Genomic DNA, 22,487 nt, shown 5'->3' on the forward strand with positions numbered 1-22,487 from the left:
GGCTCAGTCTCACAACTCTGAGATCATGACCTGAGCAGAAACCAAGAGTCAGATGTCCAACAAACTGCATCATATGGGCAATCCAAACATGCATTTCTACCTAATTTAAAATGCCATTCTTGCGACGCCTGGGTGGCTCAGCGGTTGAGCATCTGCCTTTCGCTCAGGGCATGATCCCAGGGCCCCGGGATCGAGTCCTGCCATCAGACTCCCTATGAAGAGCCTGCTTCTCCCTGTGCCTGTGTCTCTGCCTCTCTGTGTCTCTCACGAATAAATAAATCAAAAATCTTTTTAAAACTTTAAAAATAAAAAATAATATTAACAATAAAATAATTTTTTACTGGAATTTTTTTTTTTTACTATTCCACTGGCATATTGCTTATCTGTATGCCAGTGTCCCATTACATTACCATGGCTTGTTTTTGGTAAACCACATGTTAACATTACATTTTATTAATATAAATACATATTCTTAAAATTTTTCAGCTATCCTTCTGTATTAACTAACTTTTCCAGATGAATATTTGGATTTTTAGATCTTACATGGCTGGGATGCCTGGGTGGCTCAGTGGTTGAGTGCCTTCAGCTCAGGTCGTGATCCCAGGGTCCTGGGATCGAGTCCCATAGCGGGATCCCCACAGGGAGCCTGCTTCTCCCTCAGCCTATGTCTCTGACTCTCTCTGTGTCTCTCATGAATAAATAAATACATAAATAATCTTAAAAAAAAAAAGAACTGACATGGCTATTGCAGCAAATGGGATCTTTTTAACCTCATTAACGCTTTTTACATTTATTTCTGGAGTATGGGAAAGTAATCGGCTTTTATGTATTTAGCTGAAGTAATCACAATTCTGAACTTGATCATTTCTAAGTTTTCCAGTGATGCCTGCATTATAGAGTCACATCATCTCTGGTCTGTGATTGTTGTAGTTTCTCGAGAGTAGTAAATAAGCACCCTGAAACCAGCACTCCCATGACCCTCCTCATGTGCATACCCTGGCTTGCTCCCACTTCCCGGCCACATTAACCTCTCTGTGCCTCTGGAAAATAGGCTTCATTTCTGCTCCACAGGGCTGCGCTGACAATAAAATGTGTCAGTATCTATAAAGCACCAGGGTTCTACCTACTTCCCTTTATGTTGAGGTTATTGCTAGGCCCATCACACACTCCCCTCCTTCCTAGGGTCTGGTCCCCACGTGAAGGTACCAAGAAAGGTGATCTCAGGTCTCGATATGGGCGCTATCACTTAGACATCTTTAGAATATCAAAATTCAGCATTCTGTGTGCTTTCCATAGTAACCCAAAATAATACTAAGACCTAACTCTTAAGGAAGGCTCCCTAATGCCAAGTATGATTTATGCAAATTAACCCACGCTGGAGCCCATGTTCTAAACCCCTGTTATATATTCTTTATTCATCTGGATTTTCACTTAGTCCTCAAGACAGACAGACAGAAGTATGTACCACCATTACACACACTGTACGGATAAGGAAATGGGGGTCTGGAGCAGTCAGGTCACTGGCCCAAGGCCACATGCTAACAAGTGGCCAAGAGGGGGTTCTCTGCCCAGAATGCTACACTGTGCCCATGGGCTCAAGTCAGGGTCAATCAGCGCCATATGGGTGGTTAGGCCATGGGATGAACACACGGACTTCGATGGCTATCTTATCTGTCTGGGCATCTGTGCCAGGCTCACTGGCAGAGCTGGTGTGGCCCCCAGGAAACTGCCCACAACTGTGTTCAGGATTGTAATTCTAGCTTATTGGTATTCCTCTTTAAAATCACTCACCTCCCTTGTGATACCATATTTCTATAGTTTTAAAGAAAAGCAGAGAAAATTAGAGTGACTATAAAGAATAGCTAGCAACACTGAGGAGGGAACAAGTGGAAAGCCTGCTGACTCCAGTAACAGTGTCTTGGTGGGAACATCACGTGCTAGAGTGACATTTTCTGGGCGGGCAGCCCAGGGCAGATGGAAGTTCCCAGAAAAAGGTTTATTGTGAAGAAGATGAAAATTCTAGGTCAAGGCTGTGCATAAGTAAATGAAAAGTTCTGGGTGGGAAGGTGACCTGATTCCCCCAGAGACAACCCGCCTGCCACGTTGGCTTAAGCAGGCTGCCTTCTGGGAAATGCCAGGTTGGGTGCTTGGAGTTTTAAGGAGCTTGGAGGAGAAGGAATCCCAGGGATTCCCAGGGTTCCTCCTAAGTTTTGTTTTGTTTTGTTTCTAATTCCCTGGGTTTTTCCAGAGGCATTAGCATTCTTTCTGTCCTCGCACTTTGTGCCTATACATCTCCTGAGAAATAAATGGAGCCTAAAGCCAATAATAGAAAATTTGGTCTCTCCTCCACAATAGCCAAGTGTTTTCACTCACATTCAGGTTCTGAGTACTCTTTGGGAGTCAGGAAAGATACCTTGTTCTTCTGAGTATCCCAGAGCCTAGAACACAGCCCAGAGTAGGTGCTCAGAAACATTTACTAGATAGGTGGATGAATGATGTATGATGGATGGGTGGGTGGATGATGGATAGAAGGGTGGGTGAGTGGGTAGATGAGCAGACAGGTGAACAGAGGACTGAACAGGTGGACTAAATGTCTTCAGACTTTTCCAGACCTTCCTTCTAATCTCAGCACAAGCATCCCCTCCAGGCAACTCACTCTTTGCTCCCCAAACACAATGTACTTTCTTCCCTCAGTACCTTTGCAGGGGCCACTCCCTGCTTTCATAAAAATTCCCAAAAGTACTTTTGCCTTCTAACTCTACTCATGCCCAAGGCTCAAGCTCAGTCAAAAACCCCTGTACACCTCCAGGCAAAGCAATATAATCTTACCACTCCAAGCTTGTAACTATTATTTAGCCCTTGGCACTGAATTCCTTGGACCCCCCCCTGCCCCACCACCACCACCAAGCCCCCTGGCTGCACTTGGCTCTGCTGAACCATGCACAGGCAAAAAAAAAAGTGTGCATCCCTTCCCCCAGACTGCTCATGGGAAAGGAGCCTAAAGGCTAAGGCATCCAGCCAAATCCGACTCCCCCAGGGCCTGTGGCTGGAGGGTCACTGCATACCAAGAACTCACAGGAAAGGCAACAAGCATTTTCAGGGCAGAGGTAGCAGTAGCATGCTACTTTATCCTAACTGCTCCAAAAGTACATCCCCATCTCCCACCCTTGGGTGGTCATGGGGATGTATTAACAGTTAGGCTTCAAGCATTGTTTTGTCCATCCTACATGGCACACTGAATTCTCAAAGAGTATAAATTCTCCAGTTACTATTGGTCAGTTGCTATCCTTGAACCCGAAAGAGTAGTGGTCGCTAAGGAGGAGGTCCCAGGCTTTGTAAATGACTATGTTTATGTATACGCATATAAATGTGTATAAACACAAATATACACATGTGTACATGCACGCATGAGCGCGCGCGCACACACACACACACACACACACACACAGCATAAAATCTCATAAACCTGTATGTCACTTTAAGGACAGGGAAATACAAATGAAAACATCTCTGTGTGCCAGGCACTGCACTAGGTGCTTCACACCTACATTCTGGTGAGAGTTCTATGGTAGGGGACTGGATAGTGACCCCCTAAAAGATACACTCATGTCCTAACCCCCAGGGGTTGTGAATGTGACCTGTTTGGGAAAGGGGTCTTTGCAGATGTAACTATGTAAAAGGTCTCTAGTTGAGATAAATAATCCTGGATTATCTGGCTAGGCCCTAAATCCAATGACCAGAAGTGAAGACGCACAACAAAGCTGACGTCAGAGCCTAAGGTGACACACCACAAGCCAAGAAATGCCTGGAGCCACCAGAAGCTGGAAGAGACAAAGAATGGATTCCTCCCTAGAGCCTCTGAAGGGAGCCCAGCCTCGCTGACATACTACACTTCAGGCCTCCAGAGGAGTGCGAATAGACTTCTGTTGCTTTAAGCCACCAAAGCAATGCATCTTTGTTCCAGTGGTCCTAGGAGACTAACACGAGACCCATCATCTCCTGTACCCCTCAGAGGTGCTCATCCAGTGGTAGACACAAAAGAGTTTAACTAGAAGTCTCCTCATACCATAGCCAATTCCATTCACAGACAGCATTCCTGGAGTGGTAATATGTGTCCTATAATAAGGGAAGTAGTGAGCTTTCCTAAAAAGCTAAGTGACCTAGGGGCACCTGGGTGGCTCAGTCGGTTGAGCATCCAACTCTTGATTTCGGCTTAGGTTGTGATTTGGGGGCTGTAGGATCAAGCTCTGTATTGGGCTCTGTGCTCTGCACAGAGTCTGCTTGGGATTCTCTCATTCTCTCTCTCTCCCTCTGCCCCTTGCTCTGCTCATGCAAGCATGCACACTCTCTCTCTCAAATAAACACATAAATAAAACGTAAAAAAAAAAAAAAAAAAAAAAGGCAAATGACCTGGCTGAGGGGACCAGGAGTGGGTATTTATACCAAGGGTCTCCAGTGGAGTCTCTGGGTAAAGCTGAGACCTTCCAGCAAGCACAGTGTTTTTTCCCAGGGGACACAGAGAGGAGGCAGACGGTGGGAGAAGGGTTGCCCCAGGAGGAAATGAGACATCCCCAGGAAGTATCTTTCATGAAAAAAACATCACCACCCCCTGGGGAATCCCTCATCGTGGGATTCCCAGGTGGGGATGCACAAGGGAAGAACTCACCTGTTCCCTAATCCTGGGGCCTGGGACTACCCAGTTCACTGCACTTCTGACACCTCAAGAAAGGGAAATATGTCCACTTCTCAAAGGTACAGGACATACACATTTTAAAATTCACAAGAGGCAAAATGTGAGATAAAGCCAATCAACTTACACATAGAATCCTTGAGAATTATCAATAATATCATAGATCATTTGCGATTTGATGGAGCTGAGCTTCTCCATGGCTGCTGCACCACCATTGTTCTTAATCCACTCCAGGACCAAGCCCATGACATAGATGCTGAAATAGAGATTAAAACAAATCCATTACATGATAATAATAATAATAAATTTAAAAATAAGACAAATCCACTTAGTTCAGCTTTGCAAAAGTGGAAAGACATTCAAGCAAACTATTGTTTAAGTCACACTAAAACACACTTAAGAATGCCATGGGACAGACAAGATGAAAGCAGGCCATGTGCAGACCAAGGACAAAAGCGTGTCATGAAACAAGAACTAGGATCCATCCAACTCTAGGCCCCTGAAGGTCATTCAGAACAAAGGTTTAATGAGACTCCTCTCTGGAACTCACACGGGTCTCCATCTGTCCAGCCCAAGCCCTAATGCAAACTCTCCACAACGCCTGGAACACACTTCCCTCTCTCCCCTGCAGCAAGCTTCCTCAGGACTCTAGCTCCCCACCCCCACCCAGTTAACCCCTTCACCTCCTACACTCCCTCTGCCCATACTTCCCATAGTTTGTACCTTCATTCCCTTATTTTATATTTCTGTGCCCATGACTTGGACTCTGTGGCTGCAGAGGACCTAAAGCACCAAGGTTCACCTTTCCCACCCCCAAGACCTCACATGGGGCCCTCTACCGCGCAGGAAGTAGTGTGACACGATGCTAGGAGCACAGGCTCTGAGTCAGTCCTGACTCTAGTCCCACTGCTGCCACTAAGAGGACTACCCACGAATAGTCACCTTGGGAATCCAAACCTCGGCTTTCCCATCTGGAAAGAAAGAGGCCTCCCACCCTATGGTGGACACCTGGCATTTTAGCAGCCCTGATGCTCCTAAGCCTGCTCCCACCCAACAGGCAGATCCAGCTGGGTCCTTTGTCCCCCGGTCTCACAGCAGGGCAGGGGATCTAACAGAGCCAATCAGAGCCCTCCTAGGACTCTCGCCTTGGCAGTGAGGACACAGAGGCCAACCTGTGTGTTGGTGAAAGTGTGACACATGAGGAGGACCATTTGAAGGAGGGACACCTGGGTGGCTCAGTGGTTGAGCACCTGCCTTTGGCTCAGGGCATGATCCCGGGGTCCTGGGATCGAGTCATACATCGAGCTCCCTGCAGGGAGCCTGCTTCTCCCTCTGCCTATGTCTCTGCCTCTCTGTGTCTCTCATGAATAAATAAAAATCTTAAAAAAAAAAAAAGAACATTTGAAGGAGACTCCTCTGAGAAAATGAAGCCAATATTCCAGCAGAAAGAAGCAAGGATCAGAAACAGAGAACAGATGGGGTGGGATTCATGTCCCTAGTTCCAGGGGGAACCACTGCACCTCAGTGAGCTTGGGGGTGTTCCCTTCTGAACCAAAATGTCAACTCCATCACCTTTAAGACCTTGGGGCTCAAGAGGACTATAGAAGCCTAGGAGGCAGGTTCAGTGAAGTGCTCAGTGCAGGGTCCAGCACATGGCAAGTAGGTCCCATAAGTGTAGTCAGTGACATCTTCATTACCAAGTGCTCAAAACTAAACCAAACGGAGGACCTGGGTGGCTCGGTGGTTGGGCTCAGGTCATGATCCTGAGGTCCTGGGATTGAGTCCTGCATCGGGCTCCCCACAGGAAGCCTGCTTCTCCCTTTGCCTATGTCTCTGCCTCTCTCTCTCTCTCTCTCTCTCATGAATGAATAAAATATTTAAAAATAAAAAAAATAATAATAAACCAAACATACACAGTGCTGAAGAGCAGTGGATGGTTTCCCAGGGGTCTTCTGAAAGCCTTTCTCTTAAAAAGCTGCAAAGCGCACTTCACTAAAGCTTGTGGGGGCAGCAGCACAGGTCTTCAAAGGAAGAGACACCACCCACTGGAGCTGGGAATTTGAAGATCAGCTCTCAGCTACGTCCTCCCCAAAAGTGGGACAAAGGTCCCCTTTGGGAATCTGTACAAAACGAGTTGCCAGGAGTCAATGTCCAGCAAAGACCTGGGGTGGTAACCCTTGGACAAGAGCTTCCTTGCTTACTACCACCACGGTTTCCCACCACCGTGACCAGTTGAAGTGGGAGATCACTAATAGCCAGAAGCTGGTGCCAGGGGAAGCCCAAGGTTCTGACTGGCTCACTCACTGGCTCAACCTGGTAGGTAGGAGACCCAGGTCTTTCCACCCAAAAGGTAGACTACAGACCCAGCTGCAAGTGCAGCTGCCACAGCAGCTTCATAGCATGTGTGTGTGGATGTGTGCTCCAGACGGGATGCCACCTGGCCGCCCCTCTGTTCCGTAAGATGCTCTAGAATTCCCCTCAACCCCAAACTGCTCACTCGCTCCCCTACGAACCACAGAAACACCCCTGCCCCATGATCCAAGCAGAGCCACTAGTGCCTATTCACTGACTATACTCTGCAGAGGTCACATTTTGCTTTTACCCACAGCTCTGTTATCCTAGAGTCCCTAGCTGCTTTCTCGCTACTCAAACCCAAGGCTACAGCAAGGCCCCAGGCAGGTCCACAATCCAAGTCAGTCCTCAACACCAACACACTGCCATCTTTGTGGCTGTCATGTCCAGACTCACTGCCCAGAAACCCTGCCAATCTTAATGGGATCTGAGCAGGCAATCAGCAGAAAGCCCTCCTGTTTCACACGCTGCCCAGAGCCAGCACCCGGGTCTCATCCCTGAAGCCTCAGCATGAAGGAAGCAGGTTCTCCCTGTGGCTTCTAATTCATTATTTTTTTTTAAAGATTTGTTTGTTTGTTTATTCATGAGAGACCCACAGAGAGAGAGAGGCAGAGACACAGGCAGAGGGAGAAGCAGGCTCCATGCAGGGAGCCTGATGTGGGACTCGATCCCGGGTCTCTAGAATCACACCCCGGGCTGATGGCAGCGCTAAACCGCTAAGCCACCACGGCTGCCCCTTCTAGTTCATTATTAACTCATGCTTCTCCAAACTCTTCAAAATACAGGGGACCTAAATGCATATGCAGCTCTGCAATTTGGTCTCAACTCTCTTCACTAACCAATGGAACATACCTGATTCATCCCTTCACTTCTAAAACGCCACCTATATCACACACACATACCATTTAAAGCCTGCCTATTGGGACGCCTGGGTGGCTCAGCAGTTAAAGCTCCTGCCTTCAGCTCAGGAGAGCCCCTAACCTGTGCATGTACACTAGTGTTCTCTCTCTCCTGAAAATAAAGATCTTAAAAAAAAAAAAAAGAAAGAAAGAAAAAGTACACCAGAAAGTCCCTGGAAAAACTCTTCCCGGCTATTTGTTCTGATGATTAAAACTGCAGAAGCACATCTGCTTTTGGGGTTCATGGTGAGTGAGGTTAAGGCCCTAGGCAGGCTCACAAACTCGTCCTCTGCTAAGAAAGGTGGCCTTGGTTGATGGGGTTATTTTGTTTCTTATTATTTTCCCTCATACTACAGCAAAGACAAATTTAGACTTACAGGTTCAGCTTGTCATGGTAAATAAAAAATTGTTTTGTGGGAACAGAAGGGAAGTTTAGGCATCTTTTTGCCCGTCCATTCTGGGTTTAGGGTGATCTACTAAAGGGTTAAAACAGAATGACCACGTGTTCCTTTATTCCACCCCAATTCACTGCTCAGAGCTACAGGCAACAATGTCAAGGCCAGTTAGCCAGCCCAGTTCACACAAAATGTCCAGGGCCTGTGGTCATTCAGCTCTGATTTTGAAAGGAGGAAAAAAAGTCTTCTTTTCCAATGCGGGGCCTTTTCAAGGACTTCTGCGTGATACAAAGTTCGGAAGGGTTCTTCATGCCTTATCAGCTTACCCTCAAGATTGGGGAGGGCATTTGGCACGAATCTTCCCATCTCCAACTTAGGAGCTTATTCTCACAGGACAAGCTACAATTTTCTAATCTTGAACATTAAAGTACCACAAATGAACTCTGAGGTTTTTCAAATCATAGATTTAGGGTAATTGCCCAACTATATACACTTTTACTTTTCTCTTCTTTCAGGGTAAAAGAAAGCAAAGCAATTCCCAGAGGGTGTCTTGGCCAGAACATATTTGCCCAAGTCTCTCTTATCTGCTATATTTACATGATTCTGATCAATATTAACAATCCCGCCCAATGAGGTACCTAGGTGGCTCAGTCAGTAAAGCGTCTGCCTTCAGCTCAGGTCGTGATTCCAGGGTCCTGGGATTGGGTCCCAGTCAAGATGGGATTCCCTGCTCAGCAGAGAGCCTGCCTCTCCCTCTCCCTTTGCCCCTACCCCTGCTCTCTCTCACACACACAAATAAATCAATAAAATCTTAAAAGAAAAAAAAAAAAAAAGAACCTACCCTTGGATGGTCTCAGGTGGTGGTCTCAGTTATTAACACTACTCTGATCTGCCTAGGGAAAAAGATTTGCCCCCTTTCTGCCCTTTCTGGCTACCCCTGCTCCATAGGAGAGCTCTGGGGAGGCAGCATCTGCCCTCCCGCACCCCTCCCCACTCTCCCCCAGGTGACCAGCTGACCCGTCGGGTGAAGGCCTGGAGCTGATGCCAGCGCAGGGGCTGGTAGGGCCGTGGCCCTGCCTGAGAGTCACTGAAAGGAGCCCTTCCTCTCTGTGTCTCTAGGTCTGACTCCAGACATTGTTGTCTCTTATCATTTTGTCATATTGATGACACACTGACCCGCTTTCTCACTGTTCCCGTTGACTTTTCACCCTAATATTAACAAACAGCATTTGAACATATCCATCATATTTTCCATAACTTGCTTCACGGTAACTCTTCGTTACCAGAGAAGGTGCCAGAGGGTGTGCCCCCCACTCCCCAGCTCCTCCGGGCTGTGCTCAGATCTGAACTTGCCAGCTTTCAAGCCAGATTTCAGGCACAACGTTCTCCCTGCCTCTTCCTAGGGCCCAGGGTGGCCTCTGCATTGCCCTGAAAGATTCACGCGACTGCGAGCCCGGCCCTGTCCTCGCTGGGGGGGCAGGGGGCAAACACCTCCTATCCCTGTGCGGCCTGGCACCTAAGCCCCTTCCCCAGGGGCCCTGCACCTGCGTCTTCACTGCTCAGCACCCCCAGTTCTCCTTCCCAACATAGCCAGTGATCACTAGTCATTTTACTGCTGGACCCCCAGAGATGGGAGGAGTCGGGGAGAAATCCAGCCCTACTGCCCCACCCTTCCCAGGCATCTCAGAAACCCTTTCACCCAGGATGAAACAGAATGGGATATACAGGTGACCAGGAGAGTAAGCACCCCATTCCCTGAGGAAAGCAAGAGATACAAATGAGTGGCTGTGTCCCTTGCCAGCTGTGAGGAGAGGTAGCAGGAAATTCCATCAGAATTCTAACTTTGAAAAACAACACCTTTCTTTCCTATAGCAAATTATGTGGGAGATTTTTCTACAGGCAGCCCCGTGGGGGAGAGCTCTGGCAACGTCCCAACCCACGAGGGACCGCTGCCTGCACCAGCCCAAGCCCACCCTTCCACACGCTCTTCTGAGAGCACCTGTACCCACCGTAGAAAACTCCATTATGGAAGAGCTAGACTCTAACAGTGACTTACTCACCTAAGACCAACTCCTTCAAACAGAAATACATGCACACTGATCATCTCACTTCTGGGGAACTCTAAGGTACAAGGTGTACACATCCTGCCTCTGAAGTCAGGCTACCCGAGTTCAAATCCCAGCCAGGCCATGTCCTACAAGTATGACCTCTGCTTCTTTACCTACAAAATGGGAATTAATAGTATCTAACCTCCTAAAGTGCTTGGGGGGATTAAAAGGGTCACACATATAAAGTATCTCACAATTCTATTTCATGCCCGCCTGAAAGATAAATCCATAAACTCTGGCTCTTCCCTCCCCTGCTAAGGCTCTGGAAACAAACACCAAGAGAAACAACAATAATAATACAGTAACTGAAATTTATAAATCACCAAGTACCAACCACTAAGTACAGATAGATAGACACATATGTATGTATGTATATATGTGTGTGTGTATATGTATATGTCTCCTCATGGCAACCCAATCAGCAGGGTACTTTTATTTCTCCTGGAGGAACTTGCTGCACACACAGGTTAAGTGACTTGCCCAAGGTCACACAGCCAGTAAGTACTACAATCTCCCAGGCAACTGTTAAATCCTAGGGGTCACAAGATTTTCACAAAATACCCAAGGCTAGCTGTTAAACGATCACATTATGGGGGCAGGGAAGCCTTAATTTCCTGAATGTGCCACAAGACACTTTTTTCCCTTGCCCAATGGGAACCCAAGTTTACAGGACACCTGCAGATAGGGTGAAAAACCAGAATGGTGTTTTTTCCAAGCCAGTATGTTCACTGCCAAGGGGCCAACAGGGAAAGAAAAGCAAGCTGCAGGAGGCCTGGCCTCTCAAAGCCCTTTACTTAAAGTAAAGATTGCATTTATTTATTCTAGATAGAAAGCAAGTGAGAGAGAACATGAGCAGGGGGAGGGACAGGGGCAGAGGCAGAGGGAAAAACAGACTCCCCACTGAGTAGGGAGCCCAATACAGGGCTCGATCCCAAGACCCTGAAATCATGACCTGAGCTGAAGGCAGACGTTTAACCCACTGAGCCACCCAGGCGCCCCTTGAAGTCCTTCTCCAAAGCTTTACAGGTTGTTTGAGATACAACCCTGCTGCTTCATTTGCAGAGAGCTTTTGGGTTAATGGTGAACCAGTGAGGCTGTCAGGATCAAAGAAAAACACCACCCCCCAAAAGAAAGGGCAAGAAAACCTGATTGAACAGGGCACAGGAGGTTAAGAGGGAGAAGCAACCTGGGCAGAGAATCCTGATAGGAAGTCTGAGCTATTAGGTCACTGGTTCACGAACACATGCTCTTCTCTAAAAGCTACCTCCCTCCACTCTGCCAGGAGAGAGTGAGACCCCTTCCTCCCCCCAATCAGTCCCCAAGCCAAGCCCCAGAGCAAACCTGAAGCACGGCGGTGTGTTGTACAAGGAGCTGTTTCCAGCCTGCACTTTGTATTCCAGGACCGAGGGGCACTCTCTGAGGGCGAACCCCAGCAGGTCGTCACGGATGATCACAATTGTGACCCCAGCAGAGCCCACATTCTTCTGGGCACCAGCAAAAATCACACCAAACTGAAAAACAGGAGACGTGCTGCTTTAGATACACTTGGGTCATTTTTCATAAATGTATTCAAATTTCTCTGATCCCTTTCCAAAGCCAGAGGAGGTGATTCTGTTCTAATCCTGCTCAGAAGGCATTCCACTCTCTGAGGGCATCTCCATCTATCTGGGACAGCAAACATACTCACAAGTTCAGAGGCCTGCAGGTTACATTATGTGCCTGGTCCTTCTCACCAGCAAGGGGCTAGCCCGAGCCCATCACTATAAAGATCTCACACATACTTTTTTTCTTCTAAGATTTTATTTATTTATTCATGAGAGATACACAGAGAGAGGCAGAGACACAGGCAGAGGGAGAAGCAGGCTCCCTGCGGGGAGCTCGATGTGGGACTTGATCCCAGGACCCTAGGATCACGCCCTGAGCCAAAGGCCGATGCTCAACCACTGAGCCACTCAGTGTTCCAGCAGCCTCATTTTAATTACTGGTTTGGGTGTAAAAAGGCGGCATACAGAGTGAATATGAATAGGTATGAGAGGGCCTGAGTAGAGCTTCAGTTTGGGAAGATAAAAAGTTTTCGAGATGGATGGTGGTGATGTTTGCACAACAGTGTTAATGTACTTAATGTCTCTGTACTGTACAAAATGGTTAAAATGGTTTTATATTATGTATCTTTTACCACAGTATGTTTTAAAATGGCAGGCTACCATTTAGTGAGTTTGTTTTTAAATGCTTTACAGATATCACGCCCCCTCCTTGCATGCACTTGAGTGCAGTGCTCCTCGGCAAGCCTTGGTGTGCCACTTGGAAAGTCTGTGTCCTGTTGATGCTCTTGGAGTTGAGGTGGGCTCAAGAAAGGTGGAGCTCCTTCACAGACCCACCAAGCTTGGATAATCTGGGAAGTCAGCAAGCTATCCCAATGTACTGGCTAAAATATTTTCTAAGAGGCACCCTCAAAGGCAGATAAACTCCCCAAGGACTCCAATGTGACTCTGTGAGGCAATCATTAACACAGGGTGGTAACACGGAGACTTACACATTCTGACAACCCACTTAAACAAGCAACTGTTGGCCTGGTCATTGGGAGCTGCCTTGGCCTCAGGGTCTCTGCTGGCCCAAGACACTCTGGACCTTTCCTTGTTCTTAGATATCTTAAAAATGCCATTACAAAATCCAAAACACTGGAACTCCCCCACCAGGGCCTTTTATATTGTACCTTGGAAACATCCACTGGCTTGGACAGGAAGTTTGAGGACATGTCGCAAACCAGCACTGCTCCCTTGACGTCAGGGATAAAGTCAAACTCCACTCCATGCACGGTCTCATTGGCGCAGTAATACACATAGGAGGCATCCGGGCTGAGGTTCCAGGTGCTTGGATCTGGAATTTCTATCACAGAAGAAAAGGTGAAGACTCTGCACTTTCATTCTTCTTTCCTTGTGTAGGTGGGAATGACCAGGAATGACACCCCTCCCCTAGCAGTGAAAGGCTATTCCAAAGCCCTCCCAAGTGAAACTACACTATGCATCCTACATTATAATCCCCATCACCAACCTAAAAGGATTGCCCAGCCCATCCTTTTGACAGTTATTGGGAGCACTAATCTTCAAGAATGGTATGGTGGATATTTGGTATTTTTCCTATATTCCAGTCTCCATCCATCCTATATCCACTGAGTTCTTTCTTGGGGCTCCAACCTCCCCAACTCAGCCCATGCAGTTCCAGTGTAGCCAATTCCACCGGCAGCCACATGACTGAATGGGAATGGTGTACAGGAGATGCTGAGGCTGTCCTGAGGAATGCTTTAGCAAAGGCACTGAAACGTGGGAGAATATAAGGTCAGGAGCATCTTCTAAAAGGGAAGGGGGGGTGCCTGGGTGGCTCAGTTGGTGAAGCATCTGCCTTTGGCTCAGGTCATGATCCCAGAGTCCTGGGATCAAGCCGTGTGTCGGGGTCCCTGCTCAGTGGGGAGCCTGCTTCTCCTTCTCCCTCTGTCCCGACAAGAATCAATTACCGACAAGAAGGAATTAAAAACTGCAGGTTGCCCGGGCAGGGGTCACCTGGTATCTGAAGAGAAACCACCCACCTGGCAGCATTTGTCATTAGGGAGCTCAGATCCCAGCACTTACTCGTGTAACTCCCAAGTTTAGGGTGGACAACATTCACGGTCCCAAACTTCTTGGCTTCTTCAGCGGCCTTAGCTGACCAAGATCCTGTCACCACATAGTCGGCACACCTTCCTGCTTTCCGGCCAATCAGGTTTAAGGGGACAGCACTGAACTGCCCAGACCCACCACCTTGCACAAAAATCACCTTGTAGTTGTCTGGAATGGCTCTGGGCAAAAGCACAGGTGACAGTAAAGAGAGATACACAGAGGGTCAAAGAAAGAGAATGAGCGATGCTCTACCAGCTTTTTACCTTGGGTGAATATACTACAAGAAATATGGTAGAGTCCTACCACTGCTTGGCCTTCCCCAGAGCCCTCCCTTGGGCTCTGTGGTGGAAGCCTATGGGTATTATTTGGAGGGAAGCTAAGAACACCCTGCTCTTCCTTTAGGGACTCATCTTGCTACTCCTCTCAATCTACAAGGTTCAAGGATGGCCAACCCTGGCTCTAGCTGATGAGCATAGGACTCAAGGTGGCCTGTGCAGTCTGGTTCTGAGACCTTTGCTCAAATGTCTGGAAAAAAGGAACGGTTTCTATTGAGGGAAAGAACAAACCAGTCAATCCTACAACCACCAGTGGCCATCTGGTGAAGCCAACACATAAAAAAGCAAAGCCAGGAGATGGAAGAAAAAACCTTCCCAGATTTCACCTGAGCTCCTAAATCACTCCTGCACTTTACAGTTACAGAAGGTAACACAGTTCCTCTTTTTGCTTAAGTCCAGAGTTGGGCTTCTGTCACTTGCAACCAGAAGTCCTAAAAATAGATACTTGCTGGTCCATGCTATGAATCAAATGACACTAGTAAAGGATCTTAGGTAATGTTTTAGGCCTAAGCACATAATCACATACTGATGTACATTAGATTAACAGCGAAATGTTTTAACTCCAGGATAGAATATTAAGATGTTCACTGGAATGGCTACAGGCAGTAGGAGAAGACCAGCTCCAGAGGGACTAGGTCATGGAAACTGGACCCAGCCTCTGAGTAAGGCGAGAGCTTGGGGACAGGTATACAGAAAGCAGAGGAATGGGGAGAGAGATCTAGGACAGAGGCACAAATACCAAGGGGCAAGGCAATGTGAGAGGGTCCTGGGGAATGGGTGGTGTACAAGTATCTGGTCCTGAACCACATCTGCCTATGATCATGCAGGGCTTGCAGGTCAGTCTCATTAGGAGGCTCTAAACATGAGGTTCTCGGCAGCTGGGAAGGCTGGCAGTCCAGGGCAGGGTTCCAGCCACCAAATAGAAAAGAAGCCCAACACCTGGATGGAAAGACACCGACAGAGGCCCAGGTACACGGGTGCAAGGTAAGCACTTGGTTAGGAAAATAAAGGATAGCCCATAAACTGAACTGGGAGTCCAGTCCCAAGAGGCTGATATGTCAAATGTCACATCTTCTGGGCCAAGGTTCCAAATATCTGTTCCATGAAGGACATGACTGTGCTGTGAACATGACATGGGACCCAACAGACAGACCTCATGTACAAAGCCAAACAAACAATTACTGGTTGACCACTCACATTGCAATGGGCTTCTACTGCTCCTCACAAAAATTCTACCCCATCTGAAGCATTTTATCAAGGCAATTTAAAAGGAAAGTATTAGTACAATTCCAGTCTTGTAAATGAGATAATTCAAATTTGGACCCTTGAAATGTTAATGATAATTACCTCTGATTGGTGGGGTTACAGATAATTCCAGTTTCATCTTTGACATTCAGTTTTTCCTAAACTTTCCACCGTGAATATGCACTAGTTTCATGAGCAGAAAATATGTTTTTTTTCTTTCAAGATTACCGTATTCGTAACATTTATGTGAATATATTTAGATAATATATATATAAGTCTCTCCTTTAAGCAGCAATCTATTTAAGAGTAAGGTTTCCTCTGGGTAAGGAGAGTGCAGATAAGCTAAGAGGGATCATTTAAGAAGTGCCTGGAGTGAAGAACTCTTAAAATTACCCAAAGAGTCTGCTCAAGATGAAGTTTTCTGCAGAGATTCTGACTCAGCTGGGCTCAGTGGGGCCCTGCACTTGAATTTTTTAATACCTGCCCCAGCTGGGTGATTCTGACAGGTGGTATGAGGCCCATGCTTTAAGAACCAGTGTGAGGACCAAGATGACCATTTTTTGTTATTTAAATCCCTGTTAAGCCAGAAAAATCTTTCCTGGATATAATGATTTCAAATCTTTGGAAATACCACAAAAAATAAAAACACACAGGGGTGCCGGGTGGCTCCGTCAGTTAAGTACCGGAGTCTGAATTTTGGCTTAGGTCATGATCTCAGGGTTGTGAGACTGAGCCCTACATGGGGCTCTGCCCTGGGCATGGAGCCTGCTTAGCATTCTCTCTCTCCCTCTCCCTTCTCTCTCTCTAAAAAAATAAATAAAAACATCCACAAACTCAGGATGGGAAACAAGTAAAGAGCATTATGTACTAATTTAGTGAATTTGGGAGAATTTTTAAAAGATTCTTTTTAACTATGAAATATTCTTAACACACAGCAGAGAAAATACCCTAAGAGACACCTACATATGCAGATTATCAATGAGTAACAACTTTGGTCTTTAAAATTTTAAACTTACAACAATTCCCGCACAAGATTCTCTGCGTTGTTAATAATCTTGGCAAAATCTGATGATCTGTGGCTCATTTCTGTGGAAGGAAAGATAAACAAGAAAACAAAGTTCGCGCTTAAAACCAAACAAACAGAAATAACTTTATTTTTTTTTTTCAGAAATAACTTTAGAAAGAACTACACAATTTGCAAATGAAATAATTTCAGTCATCTTGCACTCAAATTGTTGGCCAAGTTTCACTTCGTTAAGGAGAGAAATGCAAACTGATTTTCACATTGCAAACATCTGATGAGCTTTAGAGTCACAGGAGAACGATTTTTCAAGTGGCACACTCCTTAAATGAGCCATTTACTAATTCAGCCTTCCGTCCCTGTGATTTCTCACATCATTCCCACAACCACAAATCCATGTGCAAAGGCTGCCCGGTAAAACAATAGCACAACATTCCACAGTGTAGCTGGCACTGCACAGAAACCCAAGTGCGCATCCCAAACCCACAGGAACAAAATTTAATAGCAGTGAGTATACGGTTAACCCTATGATCCCTTAATACTCTGCAGCCTTTGGAATCACCAAAAAAAAAAAAAAAGGAAAAAGGAAATTCAATTTTAAAAAGTAAATTTTGCAATTCAAAGGGGATCCCCTTCCCTAAATGATAAAGGAGAAATTTACTGAAATTATTATTAATGGGCAAGATCTTGAGCAAAGGCTTATAGACTTTTAAACTTTTACTAAGTTCATTTTTAAGTACAGTCAAAACTGTTAAATGAATGGAAGGGAATACAGCAGAGGTTTGGAGCACTGCAATGCACATGTTGGGCAGCTTCTGATCTTAGATGCTATGAATAGCAAACACAGACACACAAGAACCTATCACCAGCATGTATGCTGATTTCAAAACTGCTTCTAGGGGCACCTGGGTGGCTCAGTCGGTTAAGCAACTGCCTTTAGCTCAGGTCTGATCACTGGGTCCTGGGATCGAGCTCCCCATGGGGCTCCCTGCTCAGCCGGAGTCTGCTTCTCCCTCTGCCACTCTCCCCCACTCATGCTCTCTCCTCTCTCAAATAAGTAAAATCTTAAAAAAAAAAAAAAAAACAAGAACTGCTCCTATCAAACATGCAACCAACGTTACTAAAATATAAAAATATATCCATAAAGACCTAAAGGAAGATCAAGGAGAAAAATTTAAAGCTTGATGCATTTTAATCAGTTCCCTTTGGAACCCAGATATTCCTAATCAAAAAATAAATCTTACCAAGAACACTAATTCCGATTCCTTTGTAGTCTAATAATTCTTTTTGTATCTCTAACAGTACCTAGAAGAAATAAGAGAAAATAAAATGATTTGAATAATCTGCACAGAGTTCTCCCTCTAGACATCAAACAGAGCCTGTGACATCCAGAAGTTTCTACCCTGCCCATGGCCAAACCCCTTCCTCCCACCCAGACCACAGAGCCCTGCTGATGCAACTTACATACAAGTGTAAAATTATGTAACATGATTGATGTTAAAATGCAATTTTCCCCAAAGGTATGAATCTACTTAGATATAAAAATTCACCTGGATTCAAATAAAACACAAAGAATTTTTCTGATAACCCTTAACTGTCAAGAGAAGACCTTTGGGAAAACCAGATTCCCCAGAAAATGTCCCCTCCACAATTACATTTGTCAGTCTCTGAAGGCAAAAGTACAACAAAATGCATGAAGTTCTGGGTTCAGGGAACATTGAAAAAAAAAAAAAAAGTCAATTAGGCTGAAATTAAACAGATAACTCAACTTTCCATCTCACTGGTCTAAGATGCTCAACTGGGACAGGTTGGGTGTACAGGAATTAGGAAGCACCTGCTGTGAGTTAAGATTAATCCAGAGGAATAGTGACATATCCCTCTCACCAATAGAGCCCTGAGGGTGATATTCTTGTCTCCAATTTGCAAATAAATATGCACAGCGGCTCTGCAGAGTTTGCACCTGGCCAGCCCCTTGACCCCTCTATGAAGATTACTGTAGTCCCTTAACCATGTTCTACCTTACAGGGACACCTGGGCAGGGGGGACCCAGCGTACTGCCAAGCCCAAAGAGTCAGGAAACAGAAGCACGGTCCACCACCCCTACCAAAACACAGCTGGCTTCGGAGGATCCCCAAGGGTGTTTCCTTCCGCAAGGTAAGCAGAATGCAAGTAACTACGCGATGAAAAACATTTACCAATCCTTTATTTTTCTTTTTAAGAAGAAAGAGAGAAAGCCCTATCAGAGATGAACGCTAAAGGGTGTGAAATGACATGATAGCTCGGATTGACTTTAATATAATCCAGAGGCGCCTGGGTGGCTCAGTCTGTGGAGCATGGGACTCTTCACCAAGGGTTGTGAGTTCAAACTCCATGTTGAGTATAGATATTACGTAAAAAAAAAAAAAAGCTGATATTTTTTAAAAAGTATTTGTCACTGTTTTTGCTAACTGACTAGACCATTATTAGTACTGGCTGATCAAACACACTTAATGAATCCTTTCTTTAATTAAAACAAACAGAATCGGGATCCCTGGGTGGCGCAGCGGTTTGGCGCCTGCCTTTGGCCCAGGGCACGATCCTGGAGACCCGGGATCGAATCCCACGTCAGGCTCCCGGTGCATGGAGCCTGCTTCTCCCTCTGCCTGTGTCTCTGCCTCTCTCTCTCTCTCTCTCTCTCTGTGACTATCATAAATAAATAAATTAAAAAAAAAAAAAAAAACAGAATCATCTTTGAATACCTGTTTAAGACAGGATTTCTAAAAAAAAAAAAAAAAAAAAAAAGACAGGATTTCTCTTACAGACTGTATCCCCTGAAATGAGTTTATAAACCAAATCATTACAAAGAGTTTTAAAGACTTCTACCTCAGAAGCATGCGCCCTCTACTCCAGTGGAGCTTTTTTTTCAAACTGCAGCATGCAATAACTCTTGTGGATCACAACTAATTTCTTTTTAAATGAAATAGAATAGAGTAGAATAGAGTCCAAAAGTATATATGTCATAGTTATTTAGGCTAAATATTGCATAAGGCTTTAATCAAAATTAAATGTATATACTTCATCATTTTGTAGAATATATTTGTCTTTGTGGTCACAGTCAACAATAAAGTTTAAAAAGCTTCTCTAGAGGCACCTGTGTGGCTCAGTGGTTGAGCGTCTGCCTTTGGCTCAGGGTGTGATCCCGGATCCTGAGATCGAGTCCTGACTCCCCGTGGGGAGCCTGTTTCTCCTTCTTCCTAGGTCTCTGCCTCTCTGTGTCTCTCATGAATAAATAAATAAAATCTTAAAAAAAAAAAAAAAGCTTCTCTAATTCTTACAATAAAATCAAATCAGGGGCACCTGGGTGGCTCAGTGATTGAGCATCTGCCTTTTGGTTCAGGTCATGATCCTGGGGTCCTGGGATCGAGTCCCGCATCCGGCTCCCCATGGGGAGCCTGTGTCTCTCATGACTGAATAAATAAAAAATCTTTTTTAAAATTTTAAAAAATAAAATAAAATCAAAACTCATAAAAAGCAACATCTGCCACTTCCTCCCACCCCGTCCCCCCCAGAGAGAGTATCTGAGGACAAAAATCCTCCCAAGAAAATAATAAATAATTGTATTACTGAAGACAGCTGCCATTATAATAAATGCGTAAGAAATTGCACAGAGGGGACCCCTGGATGGCTAAGCGGTTTATTTAGCGCCTGCCTTTGGCTCAGGGCGCAATCCTGGAGTCCCGGGATGGAGTCCCATGTCAGGCTCCCGGCATGGAGCCTGCTTCTCCCTCCTCCTGTGTCTCTGCCTCCCTCTCTCCCTCCCTCTCCCTCTCTCTCTATGTCTATCATAAATAAATAAATCTTTAAAAAAAAATGCACAGAGAGGGGCACCCGGCTGGCTCAGTTGGTAGAGCCTGTGACTCTTGATCTCAGGGTCCTGATTTCGAACCCCACCGCGGAGAGAGTTCTTGAAGGAAAAGAAAAAAACAGAAGAAAAGAAAAGAGCGAGCTAGCACAGGGAACAGATAGGCTCCAAAACGTGGAGAGGGGACAAAGGTGAGAAGGGTACAAGAAATATTTGCACAGCTCTAGCAGGGAAGGAATCTCGCCTAAAACAGACTGTAATAAGTAGGGAAAAACCCAGCCTTGTTCTCTCAGCTACCATGAGCCTGCCCCTAGAAAAGCACCAAGTCCTTTCCCTTCTAAAATTCTCTGTTCTTACAACACAGAGGAGGCTCTATCCCGGGGAGATCTCTACTCTTTTCAACAATAGATCACTGTAAAGCACTTGGCTATGTCCCATGTTGCTACAACATATTATCGGAGTCGTTGTGGTTAGAAAAAAATAAAACAGCAGTGATAGCTGCTTGTCAATCAAGGCCCATCACAAGCTGCCTTCTTCACGGGGGGTGGGGGTGGGGGTGGGGGTGGGAAGAAGGGATGGGCCTGGGGGAGGGGCGGAAACCTGGCTGGCGGCCCGGGAAGGCAGGGAGTGAGTTCCACTTGAACTTGAAAAGTCTGCTCTCGGCCCCAGGGAAAATTCAATCATCCCATTTCCTCCGAAACAAAATGCAGCGAACTGGGCTGACAGCCCAACGCCAACCAGAATTTGAATACTCGAACGCCTTTAGGAGTCAAGCCAGTTTAAAACACACACACACACACAACCTACGCGTGAAATAGGGCTGGAAAAAAGGTGGGGGGGGGGGGTAAGGGGAGGTTCTCTAGGGAAACAAAGGCTGGACCGAAGGCTTTCAAATCTCCATTTCTGAAAAGCCAAGTTCCCAAGCGCTGGCTAAACCAAACACTCCGTACGAGGGGCTCTGCGCGCGGGCCCCGTTTGCAGTCCCCCGCAGTTAATGCGACCCCCATTCCCCCCTCATTCGCTGTCCATTCACGGATCCCCTCAACACTGCCTGGCTCGCAGCACTGCCCGCCAAGGCGAACCCAGAGAGGAGAGCTCTGCCTTTCCGCCCCCGCTCCCCCCACCCCGGGAGGCGCGGCGCGCGAGTCTGCAGGTGCGCTGCGCCGGCGAGCCAAGTCCTGCGAGGCGCTCACGGGCCGTCGGCGCCAGGCGCAGCGGCACAGGCACGTCGCCGAGCTCCCTCGCCCCGGTGCACGCTTCCAGAAGCCCACTTTTGCGAGGCATCCGGGACCGGGCGTGCGCGCCGGTGCCGAGCGTTCCGCGGGACCCTAGCGCGGGGCGCGGAGATGCGCAGCCCCCGCGCGCGGGCCCCCGCTCCGGCCGCCCTCCCGGCGCGCGCTCGTGGGGCCTTACCGAGCGAGGCAGCTTGGCAGGCCCGGGCCCGAAGTTGACCACCTGCCTCGGGGCGCTCATGGTGCGGCAGCGCAGGCGACCGGGGCGGCGGGGAGCGGCGAGTCGCGGTCGCAGCGCGAGTCTGCGGCGGGCGCGCCGTCGGCCGTCTCCCGGCTCCCAGCCGGCGCCGCCATTGGCCCGCGCTGTCGCAGGCCCTGCGCTAATTGGGTCGCGCTGCGGGGCTCGCAGCCCCATTGGTCGTGCTCGCAGCTAGGCCCGGGAGCAGTGGCTCCTCCTCTCGTTTACTGTTTCGACTCCCTTTTCTGATCATTGCAAGGCGCGCGGGAGATTGCACCAGCCGCCCGGCTCGGCAGGGTGCCCGCGCTAGGATCGTGGGCGGCGGGAAAAGGCTTCCCCTGCCCACGTGCCTCAGTGCTTCTGCAGCCCGGATCAGGCCGGTTCCCGCCTTCCAACCCTGACCCCAGCCCCTCTCTGTCGGTCGCACCGGGAGATGTGGAGCAAATCGCTCCTCGATGGAACCACCCCTGCTCCACCA

The 22,487-nt window shown here is 47.1% G+C and overlaps 1 protein-coding gene across 1 annotated transcript in view; it reads right to left on the reverse strand.

Moving 5' to 3' along the window:
• The window catches only part of PSAT1 (phosphoserine aminotransferase 1), a 31,112-nt gene extending 8,977 nt beyond the window's left edge, over window positions 1–22,135 (reverse strand). The window contains exons 1-7 of the mRNA XM_055311749.1: window positions 21,953–22,135; window positions 17,943–18,003; window positions 16,694–16,763; window positions 14,071–14,276; window positions 13,158–13,330; window positions 11,786–11,955; window positions 4,818–4,946 (exon numbers count right to left, since the gene is read on the reverse strand). Of these exons, the coding sequence (XP_055167724.1) occupies window positions 4,818–4,946; window positions 11,786–11,955; window positions 13,158–13,330; window positions 14,071–14,276; window positions 16,694–16,763; window positions 17,943–18,003; window positions 21,953–22,012 (869 nt within the window). The 5' untranslated portion in view covers window positions 22,013–22,135. The remainder of the gene's footprint in view (window positions 1–4,817; window positions 4,947–11,785; window positions 11,956–13,157; window positions 13,331–14,070; window positions 14,277–16,693; window positions 16,764–17,942; window positions 18,004–21,952) is intronic.
• Between the last annotated feature and the right edge of the window lie 352 nt (window positions 22,136–22,487).

The sequence above is a fragment of the Nyctereutes procyonoides genome, unplaced genomic scaffold, assembly GCF_905146905.1.
Source record: "Nyctereutes procyonoides isolate TBG_1078 unplaced genomic scaffold, NYPRO_anot_genome, whole genome shotgun sequence".
Classification (NCBI taxonomy): Eukaryota; Metazoa; Chordata; class Mammalia; order Carnivora; family Canidae; genus Nyctereutes; species Nyctereutes procyonoides.